Below are 13,221 nucleotides of genomic sequence, written 5' to 3'. Positions count from 1 at the left end.
AACGCAACATGTGCTTTTTCTCCGAGAGCGGCCAGTGCGGAGTCGGGCAGCATCGATGCAAGATCTATCTCATCCCCAGGCCTCCGACACATTTTGTAAACTCATGCTTGACTCACCTCACTTGAACTCGGATCCAGTCCAATTTCTTCACAACTCGCATCGTTGTCGGTGCCATTGAACTTGTTATTGCCCTTGTTCTTCTCGTGACTCACTCCACGGCCGCATTTTTTCGTCGGCTTATAAGAACCAAAAACGCCCAAGATAAAATATCGCCGAACATCACCCAGGTTTACACTCGATAAGCCACTCACTCACTCACACTTCGTTCTCTGTTCATCACAACTCAATCCAAAAGCCAAAATGCCTGCCAGAGAGGACATCACATATTTTGGTGCCGGTCCGGCTCTACTTCCCACAGACACACTGGAGAGGGCCGCCCAAGCATTGGTTAACTTTAACGGGACCGGGCTCGGACTGGCTGAACACTCGCATCGCTCCGAGATTGCCAACACCATCATCAACGAGGCCAAGGCTGATTTGGCCACGTTCCTCGACATCCCCGATGACTATGAGATCTTATTCATGCAGGGAGGCGGCACGGGCGGGTTCGCCAGCACGGCGTACAACCTGGTAGGCACATGGGTCGCCAACAAGCAGGCAGAGATCTCTTCACAGGCCGGACAGGACAACTCCGAGCAGACGCAGCTCTTGAACGACGCAGTCAACAATGATCTCAAGTTGGACTACATCGTAACCGGCAGCTGGTCGGCCAAGGCGGCGGCTGAAGCGGCGAGACTGTTTGGCCAGGACAAAGTCAACATCGTCGCTGATGCCAAACTCAGCAACAACGGCAAGTTTGGCATCATTCCCGATGAGAGCACCTGGAAGCTTTCCAAGAATGCTGCTTTAGTTTACTACTGCGACAACGAAACAGTCGACGGAGTGGAATTTGCCGGGTTCCCCAAGATTTTGGCTCCCGGTCCTGACGGCAAAGGCCCCATTGTCGTGGCTGACATGTCCTCAAATATCCTCTCGCGAAAGGTAGACGTCAAGAACTTCTCCGTCATCTTCTTCGGTGCCCAGAAGAACCTGGGATCTGCCGGCATCACCGTCGTCATCATCAAGAAGAGCCTCATTGCTCCCATCACTAAACAGCCCTCGGCGCAAACGATGAGACAGCTGGGTCTCCCTATCCCCCCCATCATCTTGCAATACGACACCATTGCTCAGAACAACAGCCTGTACAACACGCTCAGCATTTTCGAGTAAGCCAACTCTCTGCCAAGACAAGTCATCTCTACATACTAACTCTTATTCCCCCTCCAAGTGTTTACATCGCCGGTCAAGTCCTGAAGAGGGCTCTCGCCAACTTTCCTGACAACGTCAGCGGCCAAGAGAAGCTCTCCAAGCAAAAGGCCGAGCTCATCTACAACGCTCTAGACTCCCACCCCGACGCATACCGCGTCGTGCCCGACAAGTCTGTGCGTTCCAGAATGAACATTTGCTTCAGGGTGACCAAGGGCGGCGACATCGATGCTGCTGAAAAGGACTTCTTGAAGCAATCCACTGCTCTAGGCCTCACCGGCCTCAAGGGACATCGTAGTGTACGCGGAATCCGTGCCTCAAACTACAACTCGATTACTTTGGAGGGAGCGCAGAAACTGGCCCAGTTTCTTGTTGATTTTGCAAAGGCTTCTTGAGCGCCATGTATTTGCGACTTGGGCCGTGATGAGCTGAATTAGGTGATGGGCGTTTTTAAGACATACACTATATGCTTGTGCGTATGTGTGCATGTATGGAGGTATGGAGGTATGGGTTTGCATCAACTGGGACATATGGTTGTCGAATTTTCAACATGTCCGACGATGAGGATATTAGTATTTGGCGAGATTGTAAAAGTTCAGATGAGACACAGGCGTGTCAATAGTAGGCATCGAGCTATAAGATTCTCAGCAATAAAACACAGACATGTCTATAACCATCAGTGAGCAATGATATTCCTGTTACAATTGTCTGGTCAACTCGATCATAGACTTGGTATTTAACTTAATTATGCATTCTGTGTCCCTTTGGTATCGTATCGTAAACGCTCAGCCATCCGCTCCATAAACACTCCCCGAACTTTAGAGCGCAAGTTCATCAATCTCCATGCTATCGCGCACCTCTGTCTTCCTAGACAAGATCTTCATTCGCGGTGCATCCCCATTAGCACTCCCATTTGTCTTCCCATTAGCACTCCCATTTGTCTTCTCATCAGCACTCCCATTGGTCTTCTCATCAGCACTCCCATTGGTCTTCTTCTCAGCCTCAGGCAAATCTCTCCGAATCTTCATTTCCTCGGGAATCTCAACACCCCACTCCTCCTCCAGCTTATCCATCAGATACTTGTCGAAATCGCCCGCCTTCCTTCTCTCATGCGCACTCCACGCCTCCGCAAGCCACTCCGGATCGTGGCGGCCCTCCGCAATGTTTTCCGTGTAAGCGGCACAGTCGTAGCGGAAGCTGTCGTCGTTCATTAGCGACGCAAAGTTGGGTCGCGCGTCTTCCGTTCCAGCGTCAAGAATGTGGCCCTTGTCGGGGAAGAGAGCCAGGATTTCTGCCTTGTCATCTTGGTCCAGAGCCGACCATGCCATGGGGTTACATAGAATGCTCTGCTCGTTCAATTAGACGTTAATTTTTCTCGCAACTTCTCAAGAGGATGAAACCCCAGTGGTATAGAGGAAAGCTGCATCTAGACAAGAAGGGGGAGGCTGGACAAACTCTCAGATTGGCCGAGGCCAGAGGCGACCCCGAGCACTTTAGCAAACCTTCAACATCCCATTCAGCCTTCTTTGGCACTTTCGCTTTCTTTTTCGCTGGAGTGCTCTTCTTTGGCTGTTGCGGGATTGGTTTAGAGTCGTCGTTGGATGGTGTTCCGAAGCGCTTGGGAGCAGTGACGTTGCGTCGCGGTCGCACTGGAGTGAATGGCGACTCAATCTCCTCAGATCCAAGCGAGGAGAGTGGTGACGAAGACGGGATTTCTGTCTTGATGGGCTCTGCCTTTGTGTCGGGATCAGCCGACGCTGAATCTGCCGTCGACATTGTGTGATTTGGGCTGGGATGAGGTTCTGATGCTGCCAAGTCGAGTCGTCACCCAGGCGATGTTGAGATGATTTGTAGAGATTAAAGATGTCAACATGGCGTTAAATGTACATGTTTTATTTGATCCAGAGTGACTCGGTCCTGCTTGAATTATTTAACAGGACGCAATTGATTTTAAGAATTTAATATTAAGTCATTTTAAGAGATGTCTAGGCGATTCTTTCTTAGCTCACGACAACGAAATCTGGCTCTAGGGTAGCACATTATAGGTGCGTGCATGTTTGTAATCAGACTTGGAAGGCTTGAAACGAAGCATTAGTCTTAGAAGGTTCAATGAGGTTTATTTTCCTAACAAAGAGGCAATATTGATGATCTATAGGCACTCATTTTGGAGTCTATCTTCCGACTGCTTGTTTAATTGCATACTATGCATCTCTGGAGTTTCATGCCAACACCCTCACATCTATGTTTAACATGGCGAGCAATGTACTCGATAAAGCTCATTGCAATCATTAACAACGCATTCACTTTAATCACTGCCACATTCCTAAGCCCGCAACTCAAGCAACAGTACAACAATCAGAGTCTCTCACAACAAACAGTGTCTATTGGGTGCTATACACTTACCTATCTCGATACCTCCAAACCCATCTTTTTCGAGCTCTTAGTTAAGTACCTACTCATCCATTTTTACACCCACCCACTCGAGTCATTCCTGGATCAAGTTCTAGGTCTAGGTTTCTTCGGATCAAGTCCTATCTGCCGCATTCCGTTTCTCCAACATCGATACAAAGTGACTCTGCAAAATACATCCATCCATACACGCAGACATTATCCTTTGAATTTAGCCGGCAAACTCCAGGCCCCATCAACAATGATCGACCGTCATGCAGGGTTCAAGGAACTGCTAGCTGCCTTGTAGACCCTCATGTACCGAAGTTGAGCATGCACATCTTTACTGCCGTCTGCCGTCCTGCCGTGGCCTTTTCAGCCCATCTAATAGATGCAAATTTACCCCAAAATAGCGAGAGACAAGAAGACAGAAGACATAACTAAACACGTCATACACCCGCTGGAATTACCCCACCATTTATTCAACCACCAGAGACGGGAGCAATTGACAAAAGTTATCCCTCCAAAGAGACAATACTTTGTACTGTAGCTCTCGCTTGGCTTCTCCTCTTCCTCTTGTCCATTCTCCACACAATACCCCATCTTGCCCCTCACTCGCGATGCCGCAGTCGCAGTCTGATATCACCCAGAGGCAGCTCGGCTCAATCAAAACCGAAAAAAATGATAGTCTAGAGCTTGCATGGCTTGCACACCACTTTGCCCAAGCATTAGCTTTTTAGTGCCTTTTTGTCTGCCGGAGAAAGCTCATGATGCTTACCTTTGTAGCGTGAAATAAAATAAAGCTTGCCCAAACCTCCATGTACGCAGCGTCAAGGCAGTTTGAACCACATCCAACATTGAGCGGAACCCAAATCTAGTAGCAGACTTGTTCAACAATCTCAAAATGGCTCCTCTCACGCTCGGCTACAATGACAAGCATCCCTTTGCCCAGGTCCCCATTACAGATCGCGCCTCAGTCCAAGAGCTTCTCCGGACACTCCTTGACCCTCTCGAGCCTTTCTTCTCACCCGAAAAGGCCCGCGTCAAGTGCCCTGGAGCTACGGCCGTCAGATTCGACCAGACCGCGTCCGAAGTAGAAGGCTTCTTCCGTCCTATCTGGGGTCTGGCGTGCCTGCTGGCCGGGGGTGGCCAGTATCGCGGCACAGACTGGTGGGTTCAGGGGATCAAGGCTGGCACTGACCCAGAAAGCCCCGAGTATTGGGGATATCCTCGTGACAATGACCAACGCATGGTTGAGATGTGCCCTTTTGGTAATTCATGTGATTGTTGATATTGGAAGTTGATCACTGAAAATGACGGAAGCTGATCGCATCATCTTGTATAGGATTCGCGCTGGCCGTCGCACCAGAGTTATGGAACGGTCTTTCGGAAAAGGAGCGAGTCAATGTCGAGAATTGGCTTGGAAACTCTATCAACGAGAAAAAGTCTGATCAGTCCTTGCAAGAAATCATGCCGTAAATGCCCTTCACTTACTGACAAAGTCCCGTAGCATGCCCAACACCAACTGGCTCTGGTTCCGCGTCTTCGCCAACCTAGGACTCAAGCAAAACGGAGCCAAATACTCAGAGGAACGACTCGAGAGCGACATCAAGCACCTCGATACCTTCTACCGAGGAGATGGCTGGTCCAACGACGGTCCTGAGGGCATCCATCGTTAGTCTACTCCTCTCTCACTTTGCTTTCCTCTTAGACTTCTCTCCACCGCAATACTCACGCCTCTTGTTATTCCGCAGAAATGGATTATTATTCCTCCAGCTTCGCCATCCACTTCCTCCAGCTCCTCTACGCCAAGCTCGCCGCCAAGGCAGATCCGTCCCGTGCAAAGGAGTTCAAGCACCGCGCTGAGATCGCCGCCCTCGACCTCGTCCACTATCATGACGAGCTCGGCCGAGCCATCCCGTTTGGCCGTAGTTTAGTCTACCGCTTCGCCATGGTCGCCTTTTGGGGCGCCCTGGCCTACGCAGACGTCGAGCTGCCGGCTCCCCTAACGTGGGGCATGGTCAAGGGAATTGTCCTCCGCAATTTCAGGTGGTGGCAGACACAGGGTGACATCTGGACGTCGAGTGGGACGCTGTCTCTCGGGTTTTCGTACCCGAGCATGTATGTACGTGCGATGATCATGATGGCTACTCATGCAGGTTCCATATTGTTTCCGATGCTAGATCGCTGACCCTTATTTCACGTGAAACACTTGCAGATTACCGAGAATTACAATAGCCCTGGAAGTCCTGTGAGTAGCATTGATACAACCCCCTATCTCGGCATCATCCAGAGAAGCATCGTGCTAACTGTACGGGACAATGATCAGTATTGGTCATGTTTAGCTTTCATCTGCCTGGCCGTTCCAGAGCAACATCCATTCTGGACATCCGAGGAGGAGCCAATCAGCCCCCAGATCCCCAAAATCAAGGCAATTCGGCATCCAGGTCACATTACCAGGTGAGAGCAGCCTCATTTACCCACCAATGGGAAGGCTAGAAACGTTCTGCTGACCGTGCAATTCTAAACGCTGCTAAAGTTACCTTGGTGGACATTGTATGCTCCTCTCTTCGGGCCAAGCATGCGGTTATCCAATGAAGGCCACCCACGCCAAATATGGAGGGTTCGCATACAGCAGCGCCTTTGGATACTCCGTGCCCTCCGGACTCTTCTCCTTGGAGCAATATGCCTTGGCATCGCAGCTGGGGCTTTCAGATGATGGTGGCGAATATTGGAAGACGAGGAGACTGTCCGAGTATGCCGCTATTGAAGAGCGAGACGGCCAGCCCATCCTCGTTTCGGTCTGGAAGCCTTTTGCCGATGTCAAGATCAAGACATTATTGGTGCCCCCTGTTGAAACCACGCCAAACTGGCATCTGCGGGTACATCACATCCAAGCTGGTCGAGAGGTCATGACCGCAGATGGTGCCTTTGCCATCCGCAACGTCAATTCCGAGAACGGAAGATACTTGGATCTATACGACGAATCAAAGGGCGAGGGAACAAGCCCCAAGATCATTGGCAACTATGATACCAACACACCGGCTGGCTGGGACACGGGGCTCAACGGTGCCTTTGCGGCGGCCCTGGACAGAGGAGCTGTTGGTATCAAGGCTCTAGAACCACACGGCCAACGACAGGCCATGCTTGTGAATGCTGATCCCAACACAAACCTCATGGAGAGTCGGACAACAATACCGACCTTGCAGCACAAGATCCCCCAGGGCCAAGGGGTGTGGTACATTTCTGCAGTCTATGCCAAACCAGCGGGCACTGGCGTCCACAAAGAGAGCTATCTAGATGGGTGGAAGAGTCCTCCCACGATCCCCAACTGGCTAGTCGTGGAGATGGCAGCAGATGGCGGGATGTAACAGTGTAGGCGACCGAGCTTGCCGCATGAGCTTGCCGCATGTGTTTGCGATCATCTCTTTGACCCAACGTTCTTCCCACTCTTTAGTGGCGGGGAGACGATGTCGGTCACAATTCAACGAGGCTAAGGGATTTTGCCTAAAGAGAGCATGGCAAATAGACGTAGAAATAAACTTACATGTACTATTTTGTACCAGCAGCCTTATCCCACAAACCGCAGCCTGTAGCGCAAGCCACCAACGGAGAGGTGAAGTGAAGTACGCGTGTGTACGGTATGAATGTACATGTAACCTGCCGTACGCGAGTAATAACGCTTCTGCGCAGATCGGAGCCGTCGAGCACGGAGCGATTGATGAATGAATTTCCATGAATCCCAGCAGTTCAAGTAGACTCCACCCGGGAGCAGCCCGCTTGACGGCATGCCTCTATTAGGTATTCGAGGCGAAGGACTGCAGCCGTCAACCTTCCCCACGAGTGGTCGTTTAGCTGACCAGGGTGCCTGGTTGGCTGGCACATGGTTGCAACACCTAAAGATGGATGCTCTGTGTCTGACATGCCTACTCGTATGTCTGTACGAGCCCTGAGAGCTAGGATTCGTTGGACCGCCATGCCGTGACCGAGACTCTCCTGTCCAGAGGGCTGTGGCGGCCAGCTAGCAGCAAAAAAATCCTCGAAACAAAGGGCCCCAAACCCAGCTGATACTAACAATAGCGCATCTCGATGGCTTGGCGCCACAACTCAGAAATGCGGAGAGATCTGGAGAAGGCAAATAGTGCTATAACATATCGATGCGGAGCAAAGCAGAGGGAAAAAAAGAACAGAAGCCCAAAAGATGGATTCAATGTTCCGCCTCCACGAACCCCACCTCCTCGGCCCCACAAGCGGTTAAAAGAAAGGGGCCCCTGTATGCTTAAGTGCTGGAGGACGAAACGGGGAAATATGGCTGTGACTTGTGTGATTCTTAACAGTATCTGCCGAAATCCCGCGTTTCAATGTTGGCAGACTGGGGGGAGAATCCGGGGGAGGGGATGCCACTTCCCCATGCCTTGCAAGACCATCGCACCGCTGGAGACTGGAATTTGCATTGTAGAGTAATCGTGGCCGTGTTGGGTCAGAGATGCCCTTTGCCCGTCATCACGAGATGTAAATCCATCGTTCTTGGCAACCAGACATCCGTTCATTGGTGGGAGTCGATTCTTCCGCAGGGGAGATTTTCCTCAATGCAGAGCCGAAGCCATAACCCCGGCCCGTGTCTGTGCACTAAGATAATCGGCGCTCCACGGCGGGTGAAGCAGTGCCTTAGCTGAAAGGCAAAACCTGGCCTCAAAGCTCTGGACATGTGCTAAAGATTGGTAGCCCATGTACGAAATCCAGGGCTTCTTTTGTTGGTAGAGACGCTGCGACGTCGGTGGTGTTGCGTCGCGCAACTTGCCGTATTCCGTAGACTATCAGCTAAAATTGCAAATCTGCTGGCATCCCGTCCTGTCAACGGTGAAAAAAAGACGCGCCTCTTACCAGCGGATCGCTGGAACCGGTTGATCAGTACATTGGGTAGCCGAACAAGGAACATGGGCGAAAGCAAAAAGGGCCGACAAAAGGGCGCCCCAACCAAAAGAGTGACAGTCTGTCTCCTCATGCTTCCCCGGAGAGGCTGTGAACAATACGTCGTTCGTTGCAAACAAGAGAGCTCTGTATAGGCCACGAATAATGACGAATGGTTCTTTGTGATGTCCATGTGCAAGAGGGTCGATTTGCTGATGATCGATGTTGTCGTCTCATGCCTGCTGTGAAGCCCCATGCAGCTTGCAGTTGAACCACCCTCTACGGCTAATATCATGCATCTCAGCGTCGCCTGTCACAGGAATCCGTATTTCATCCCACATACATACGTATGCCATGAAGTACAGTACTGTATGATGTAGAACCAACCATCAGATCATCGTTGCTCTCCACCTGGTGCTTGTTAGCCAAGAGCTCCGAGGTGTCCACTCCCCCCAGCCAGCTGGCTTCAAAGTCTGGGGAATTTTAGCCCGGTGGTTTCACTCGTCTGATTGTTCCGCGCATCTGGGGGGCCGCTCTAGCTCGCTCCTTTCGCTTGCATTTGCACTTTGAGCATGTTCCTCTTGGGTGCGACAAGGGTCCTGCTCGACAGCCCAAGAAGCGGGTCGTCGTCTCAGGAAAATAGTACATATCAGCGTCGCAGGACCTCGTCCACCTCCGTTCTCTCTTCCCTTGTCGCTCTGTCCGTCTCCTTGATTAAGCCTCTCAGACTTGACTCAGGAGCCGTCCATTCAATTCGTTGCCCCAAGGCGAGACCGGATCCTCGAGTCTTGCATAGGGTAGAGCACTTCTTTTCATCACGAAGTGCTTGTTGCCTGTCACTCCACGCTCAAACATTGCCGACAACTGCCGGGGCGGCTCCATACACCAGCATAAGCCAGGTCGACTCTAATACGCCACCACCATGGGCGTAACCGCCAAGTTCCTGCGCGCCATCGTGCGCAATGATGCTATGCGCAGCGATCCCGACGAAATCTATGGATGGCGCGTCTTCACCCTCGTCTTCTCAGCCTGCTTCGGCGGCATGCTGTTCGGCTGGGACACGGGCTCCATCGGTGGCATCCTGACCATGCCCGACTTTCAGGAGAAGTTCAACTACGCTCACAGCTCGGCCACGGCAAAGTCCAACATGAACCAGAACATTGTCTCGACGCTGCAGGCAGGATGTTTCGCCGCGTGCTTCTTCACCAGCTGGATCACCGACCGATATGGCCGCCGAGCTGCCCTGATGGGCTCTGGATTCCTGACCATCATCGGCATCATCTTCCAGGCTGCATCTGCCGCCAAGGGCACGATTGCTGTCATGTATGTCGGTAGATTTATTGCTGGTCTGGGAATCGGAGCTGCGTCTGCATTGACTCCGTTGTATGTCTCTGAGTGCGCTCCTCGTGCCATCCGAGGTGGTTTGACAGGTAAGAATATACAAGAAGCAGGAAGCAAGAAGCTTGGAGCTTGAGCTCTGCTCTCGCCTCAGCCTCAGGCATCGACCCTCCCCCTCTGCCACCGCCTTATGGCAGTAAGCAATAGGAACCTCATACTGATATTGGCCTTGCTGTATAGCCTTTTATCAATTGTTTAACGTCTTCGGCATCATGCTTGCTTTCTGGTACGTAAACAACCCCAACCCAGCCCAGTCCATTGTTGGCTTCTAGAACATAATCATCTTACACAACATCCACTCTTAGGGTTAACTACGGATGCTTGTTGCACGTTCCAGCCCCTGCAATCTACGTTGTCCCTTTGACCTTGCAAGCTCTGCCTGCCGTGTAAGTCAGCTACATGAGTCGCACCCAAGCCGTTTTCTAACTGCCGAGCAGCTTCTTGATGGGTGGCATGTTTCTTTCTCCTGAGAGGTACGTAATCTCCCCGGCGGTCTATCCTATCTGGATCGCATCAACATCAAGAGCAACTCCAGAGAAGCTAACCCATGATTCAGTCCTCGATGGTGCGCCAGAAGAGACGATTGGGACCGGGCCAATCAGATTCTCATCAAGCTTCGTGGGTAAGGCAAACTGAGACTCTGAGCCGTGTTGCAAGGAATATCTGTCTGACTTTGGGGGGTGTGTGCATGTAGTCTTCCCGCCGACTCGGAGTACGTCCAAAATGAGATCCAGGAGATGGCCGATCAGCTCGAACATGAGAGGCGCCTGACCGGAGACGCCACCTTCAAGACACTCCTCAGGGAAATGTGGACGATTCCTGGCAACCGAAAGCGTGCCATTATCTCCGTGCTCCTCATGATCTTCCAGCAAATGACTGGTGTCAACGCCATCGTAAGACTTGATCCTTGAAGCCCTGTAGTTCCTATTGGGGAACCGATGGAGCGGGATGTTGCATTGCAGGGAACATGCTGATCGCGAACGACATAGAACTATTATGCTCCCCAAATCTTCGCTAACCTCGGAATGACTGGCAATGACTCGTCGTTATTCGCCACTGGAATATACGGCGTTGTCAAGACGGCTGCCTGCGCAGTTTTCCTCGTCTTTGTGGCAGATTCGCTTGGCCGACGCTGGAGTCTGTTGTGGACAGCTGCCGCTCAAGGCATCTTCCTCTACATTGTTGGCATCTATGGAAGGGTCCAACCCCCTGTTGCCGGACAGCCTGTAAGTCCCAATCCTGCATCCGAAGGCTTCCTGCTTCCGATTCCGATGCCACTCTTCGGAATTGTTGGCTGATAATCGTGTCTTCGCCCCCTTTCTAGGTCACCGCTTTTGGATATGTTGCCATTACTTGCATCTATCTCTGGGCTGGGTCGTTCCAATTTGGCTGGGGTCCCGTCTGCTGGATTCTGGTCAGCGAGATCCCCACTGCTCGGCTGCGTGCCATGAACGTGGCCATTGGCGCAGCCACTCAATGGCTCTTCAATTTCGTTTGCGCTCGATGTAAGTAGCCGTCCAGCCTCCCGTCCCCTTGTTCCTGATCCCCGATTGGCGCACCATTATCCCAGAGATATGCGCGCAGGATTGGAGGATCAGGATTAGGATTAATATTCAGCATTTACTGACTCTCTCGACAGCCGTTCTAACTATGCAGAACACTATGGGCAAGGCAGGCTATGTAAGCGGGAGACCTCATCTTAAAACTCTAACACTGGTGTACTGACTCGCGACTAGGGCATGTTCTTCATGTTTGGCAGCTTCTGCTTCATCATGGGCATCTTCGTGTGGTTCTTCATTCCCGAGACCAAGGGTCTTAGCTTGGAGAGAATGGACGAGCTGTTTGGCGTCACCGATCTGGTCAAGAAGATCGATGCTGAGCCCGAGGCCGGCCAGGCGGACAGCATTCGGGAGGAAGTCGAGATCAAGTCGTGAAGAATTCTCATGCTCTGTTTTAATGTGGCGCGCCTGTCGCTCGGTTGTACGGACAGATGGAACGCCGGGTGGATGTAGGTAGCGTATTGAATGATTCTTGTGTTGTCTTGGTTTCCCAGTTAGTGCATTGTCATCAGACGCTTATTTCTTAATCTGTTGCTCTTTGTCCCGTTTTGATGATTTGATGTGAGGCGTGGCTTGCTTGGGGAGGGTCTGGGGGAGCCAATCATCCATGCACATTCTTTCGTATGCGTTCCGAGTTTAGTGCGAGCATGGCATGGGCGGCGTGCCGAAGGAAGCGAAACGCGCGGATCCGGCCCTACAGAGTCACATCTGGTCATGATCAACTAATGGTTGGCTAAGAGCAGTGATGCCACGATTTTGTCGCCACGATGCGCTAAAAGCCGCACTTGGGGCCTTAGCAGCCCTGCGAAACCTGCCTCATTCGCTGCAAACTGCATAAATGATAACGAATCGTCAGCTTCTTGACTCGAGAGATTGCTTGTCCAAGGCGAAGCAAAAGAAGCGCATCTTGCCTCCGAAGTGAGTGCGAGTCAGTCAGCTGAACATTTTTAGTGACGCCTGCAACGCTTTAGCGGCGTCCCCAGCAACATGGTAAGGGCGGGGGGGCCCAGTTGTCTTTACCAGTACAGTAGGGCCTGATCCCCCGGTGACAGCAATTTGGGCCAATCACGGGCTGCAGACGGCATTTTGGACGAGTGAGAATAGAGCAACTGCAGGGCTGGGCAATTCGGACTGCAGCAAGCGGCCGGAGAGGCGCCTTTAAGCTGATACAGACAGACATAGGTACCACCTAGTCCATGGCTGTAACAGGTATGTACCTCTTATGGAATGGAAAAGGAGAGTCGGGAGGGTGAGATTCGATGCACCTGCAGCTGCATAGAGTGCATATTGTTGCATTGCACCCGTACGAGAGTAGGTAGCTGGGAGCTGGACCTGTACCCGGACCCGGACCTCGCTGGACCCGAACCTAGACCTGGATCAGATCGGTGATTAGCTTCAAGCAACTGATTCATATCGATTGCAATCGATCAATCAAACTTTTGCAGCACCGTATCCGGACCGGAAGCCCTGGACACTGTACAGTACTCGTACCTACACAGCAACAGGAGTTATCGTGAGTGGCAAACCCATCCCGGGAGGCACCGCGTGATTCCACCATGATAATTACCACATCCGGACTGTCGATGCAAGGCTGACAAAAATCCAACCAACCTGGTCCGCTCCCCTAGCAGGAGCTGACCCAGACTAGTGGCTTAGACGT

General features: G+C 51.8%; 4 protein-coding genes across 4 annotated transcripts; 3 read left to right on the top strand and 1 right to left on the bottom strand.

The window, feature by feature from the left end:
* The first annotated feature begins 269 nt into the window (after window positions 1-269).
* V8C40DRAFT_99890 (O-phospho-L-serine:2-oxoglutarate transaminase) lies at window positions 270-2,012 on the top strand. The gene is made up of 2 exons (XM_083223717.1): window positions 270-1,265; window positions 1,328-2,012. Exons 1-2 carry the CDS (start codon window positions 361-363, stop codon window positions 1,698-1,700), a joined length of 1,278 nt encoding a protein of 425 aa, XP_083078076.1. The 5' UTR covers window positions 270-360; the 3' UTR covers window positions 1,701-2,012.
* On the bottom strand, window positions 1,970-3,348 carry V8C40DRAFT_233450 (Asx homology domain-containing protein). The gene is made up of 2 exons (XM_083213364.1): window positions 2,761-3,348; window positions 1,970-2,651 (listed from the first exon to the last, which is right to left on the bottom strand). Exons 1-2 carry the CDS (start codon window positions 3,079-3,081, stop codon window positions 2,124-2,126), a joined length of 849 nt encoding a protein of 282 aa, XP_083078075.1. The 5' UTR covers window positions 3,082-3,348; the 3' UTR covers window positions 1,970-2,123.
* A 1,000-nt stretch (window positions 3,349-4,348) lies between these two features.
* Window positions 4,349-7,320, top strand: V8C40DRAFT_233443 (DUF2264 domain-containing protein). Its single transcript, XM_083213363.1, has 7 exons — window positions 4,349-4,964; window positions 5,039-5,138; window positions 5,204-5,367; window positions 5,448-5,818; window positions 5,912-5,944; window positions 6,023-6,153; window positions 6,233-7,320. The coding sequence occupies exons 1-7, from the start codon at window positions 4,598-4,600 to the stop codon at window positions 7,062-7,064; spliced, it is 1,998 nt and encodes a 665-aa protein (XP_083078074.1). The 5' UTR covers window positions 4,349-4,597; the 3' UTR covers window positions 7,065-7,320.
* A 1,908-nt stretch (window positions 7,321-9,228) lies between these two features.
* V8C40DRAFT_233438 (general substrate transporter) lies at window positions 9,229-12,433 on the top strand. The gene is made up of 10 exons (XM_083213362.1): window positions 9,229-10,034; window positions 10,183-10,228; window positions 10,308-10,388; window positions 10,440-10,475; window positions 10,559-10,624; window positions 10,697-10,895; window positions 10,992-11,228; window positions 11,327-11,507; window positions 11,642-11,682; window positions 11,739-12,433. The coding sequence occupies exons 1-10, from the start codon at window positions 9,527-9,529 to the stop codon at window positions 11,934-11,936; spliced, it is 1,593 nt and encodes a 530-aa protein (XP_083078073.1). The 5' UTR covers window positions 9,229-9,526; the 3' UTR covers window positions 11,937-12,433.
* The last annotated feature ends 788 nt before the right edge of the window (window positions 12,434-13,221 follow it).

Source organism: Trichoderma camerunense, assembly GCF_050948025.1.
Source record: "Trichoderma camerunense strain CBS 138272 chromosome Unknown V8C40scaffold_2, whole genome shotgun sequence".
Lineage (NCBI taxonomy): Eukaryota > Fungi > Ascomycota > Sordariomycetes > Hypocreales > Hypocreaceae > Trichoderma > Trichoderma camerunense.
The sequence above is the reverse complement of the archived record's forward strand: the minus strand, read 5'-3'. Positions and strand labels throughout refer to the sequence as shown.